Source organism: Orycteropus afer, unplaced genomic scaffold (genome assembly GCF_000298275.1).
Source record: "Orycteropus afer afer isolate SDZICR_OR568_19922 unplaced genomic scaffold, OryAfe1.0 scaffold00030, whole genome shotgun sequence".
Classification (NCBI taxonomy): domain Eukaryota; kingdom Metazoa; phylum Chordata; class Mammalia; order Tubulidentata; family Orycteropodidae; genus Orycteropus; species Orycteropus afer.
In genome coordinates this window covers 14987964-14991280 of record NW_006921617.1, presented here as the reverse complement: position 1 = coordinate 14991280, position 3317 = coordinate 14987964, and the positions used below count along the sequence as shown (strand labels likewise).

General features: G+C 40.2%; 1 protein-coding gene across 1 annotated transcript; it reads right to left on the bottom strand.

Annotated features, from left to right (window-relative positions):
* Positions 1-465: 465 nt before the first annotated feature.
* CETN1 (centrin 1) lies at positions 466-984 on the bottom strand. The gene has a single exon (XM_007935606.1). The coding sequence runs from the start codon at positions 982-984 to the stop codon at positions 466-468; it is 519 nt and encodes a 172-aa protein (XP_007933797.1).
* Between the last annotated feature and the right edge of the window lie 2333 nt (positions 985-3317).

Sequence of the window (3317 nt, the reverse complement as noted above, 5' to 3'; positions counted from 1 at the left end):
CCTCCTTGGGTTTCCCAGGCTGTGTCACTACAGAAGTAGATTGCCCAACCTTCCTTCAGAGGAATGGCTGGTGGGTTTGAACCGACAGCCTTCTGGTTAGTAGTTAAAGCCTTAGGCACTATGCTACCAGAGCTCCTAAAAGTGACAAGAGAACCACATTTCTCATTGTCCCAAGAAGCTGTTTAAGGGGAAGTCCACAAGTGAAAGGCAAAATGGTGGGTGGATGGAAGCTTCAGGGCCCTTTATCCAATCTATTATATTCCAGCTCTGCTCTTGAGAATTAGAAAACAAAACTCAAATCAAAATCATCTTTAAAATTCTATAATTGATTTGGAAATAGAATTATGTAGACAAGTTAGCAGGGAGGAAGGAGAGATACCCGCTATCCTCTAAGGCAAAGTTTCATAAAACAGCAGTGGGAAATCCCAGTCGACTTTAATTTGGTGCTTGCAGGAGAAATCGGCTTTAATAAAGGTTAGTCTTCTTCATGATCCGAAGAAACTCTTCTTCATTTACTTCGCCATCTCCATCCCTATCAGCTTCGTCAATCATTTCCTGCAACTCCTCATCAGTGAGGTTTTCTCCCAGTTCATTGGCCACACGCTTCAGGTTTTTGAAAGAGATTTTCCCGGTTTCATCATCATCAAACAGCCGGAAAGCCTTCATAATTTCTTCTTTGGTGTCTTTCTCAGCCATCTTTTGAGTCATCACGGCCAAGAAGTCATTGAAGCTGATTTTCCCAGTGCCTTCCTTGTCCACATAGGAGATCATTTTCTTCATCTCCTCCTTCCTGGGCTCAAAGCCCAGCGCTCTCATGGCCACCTTCAGCTCCTTTACGTCGATGGTCCCACTGCCGTCGGCATCGAAGAGATCAAACGCTTCCCGAACTTCTTGCTTCTGGTCTTCAGTGAGTTCGGGCTTTGGGCCTGTCTTTCTTCTCTGGCTGGCAGAGGCTACATTTGGCTTCTTAAGGCTGGACGCCATCCTGCCCAGCGGCTGTTACCTCCACAGTGCACCGCTGCGCTTGCGATGGGGCGCCCCCACCGCGTGCAAGGATGCAGCCTCGCGCCTCTTTCATCCTCAACGGTCACCCTTTCTGCTGTGCTGTCGGAGTGAGTTCCAGTCTCACTACGCTTGTAACATCTGCACCATCTTATTTACGTTAGACTCCACAGCTCACTGGGTTTATTACCAAGTTTCCACAAATTGATACCTGAGCTGATAAGAACTGCTGGTAGTGACGATTGTCTTCCATAATTCACTGGTACTCGACTGTCCTTTTTTTCCATGCCATTTGTTAACCAATTTTGTCTCTTTTTTTTTTAAGACGTTCTTCTTCTCTCCTTTTACATATTTACTTTTAAAACCCTCTTGGACTGAGGTTAAGTGTAAACTTAGGATCACGGAGATTGAATTTGATTAGTTGGCATTAGATGAGGGGAAGTAGAAGAGAGAATATTAAAGATCACAGCACACGTTCAACTTCACATAAATAGAAAAACAGATAAAATGGAAATGATTATGTATAAAACTTATAGAAGTTTGTTGCCTGGCATTATATTCAACAATAAAAAAATGTTACAAACTTACTTGGCAGGTACTCAAACATTAAATGTAATATCTAAATGTGTGATTTACTTTAATTATTTCCATTTTAAATATCCAGTAGAGTTGAACTTGAATAATGGTCCTAATTTCATTCACTATACTTTTAATCCACTACTCATCTGTCAGTTTGTCATACTGTGGCAGTTTACATGTTACTGTGATGCTGGAATCTGTGCCCCCAGTATTTTGAGTACCAGCAAGGTCACCTATGGTGGACAGGTTTCAGCAGAGCTTCCAAATTAACACAGACTAGGAAGAAGGACCTGGAAATCTACTTCTAGAAAAATTGGCCAGTGGCAACCTTACCATCAGCAGCAGAACATTGTTTGATACAGTGCTGGAGGATTAGCCATTCAGTTTGGAAGACACTCAAACTATGACTGGGGAAGAGCTTCCTCCTCAAAGTAGAGTTGACCTTAATGATGCAGATGGAGTAAAGCTTTCAGGACCTTCATTGGCGGATGTGTCACAACTCAAAATGAGAAGAAACAGCTGCAAGTATCCATTAATAATAGGAACGTGGGATGTATGAAGTACAAATCTAGGAAAATTGGAACTCCCCCCGCCCCCCCCAAAAAAAAACCAAACTCACTGCCATTGAATCAATTCCAACTCATAGTGACCCACACTGGGTTTCCAAGGCTGTAAATCTTTACAGAAGCAGGCCATTTCATCTTTCTTCCATGGAGCAACTGAAGAGTTCAAACCACTAAACTTTTGGTTAGTAGCCAAATGACTTAGACACTACACCACTTTCCTAGAAAAATTTGAAGGTGTGAAAAATAAAATGGAATGCATAAAGATCAATATTCTTGGCATTAATGAGCTGAAATGGACTGGTATTGGTTATTTTGAATCAGATAATCATATGATCTACTATGCTGAGAACAACAAATTAAATAGGAATGGTGTCACATTGTGGTCAAAAAGAACATTTAAAGATCTATCCTGAAGTACAACACTGTCCATGGTAGGGTAATACCCATATACCTACAAGGAAGACCAGTTAATACAGCCATTATTCAAATTTATACACCATCTACTAATGCTACAGATGAAAAAATGAATATTTTTTACCAACTTCTGTAGTCTGAAAATGATCAAACATGTATTGATAATTACCAGTGATTGGAATATGAACGTTGGAAACAAAGAAGGTTGCATATTTGGACGATGTGGCCTTGGCAATAGAAATCATGCCAGAGATAACATGAGAGAATTTTGCAAGACCAACTATTTATTCACTACAAATACCTTTTTCAACAACATAAACAGTGGCTATACACTTAGACTTCACCAGATGTAACATACAGGAGTCAAATCAACTACATTTGTGGAAAGAAACAGACCATCAATTACTCACATGCAAGCTCAAGTTGAAGCTGAAATATATTACAACAGTCCATAGAGTCAAAGTATGACCTGAGTATATCCCATCTGTATTTAGAGACTACCTCAAGAATAGATTTGACTTACTGAACACTAATGACTGAAGATTTGAGGAGTTGTAGGATGACATCGAGGATATATATGAAGGAAGCAAAAGGTCACTGAAAATACAGGAAAGGAAGAAAAGACCAAAATGGATGTCAGAAGACACTCTTTAAACTTGCTCTCGAATGGAGAGCAGCTAAAGCAAATGGAGGAAATGACAAGATAAAAGATCTGAACAGAAAATTTCAAAGGGCAACTCAAAAAGACAAACTAAA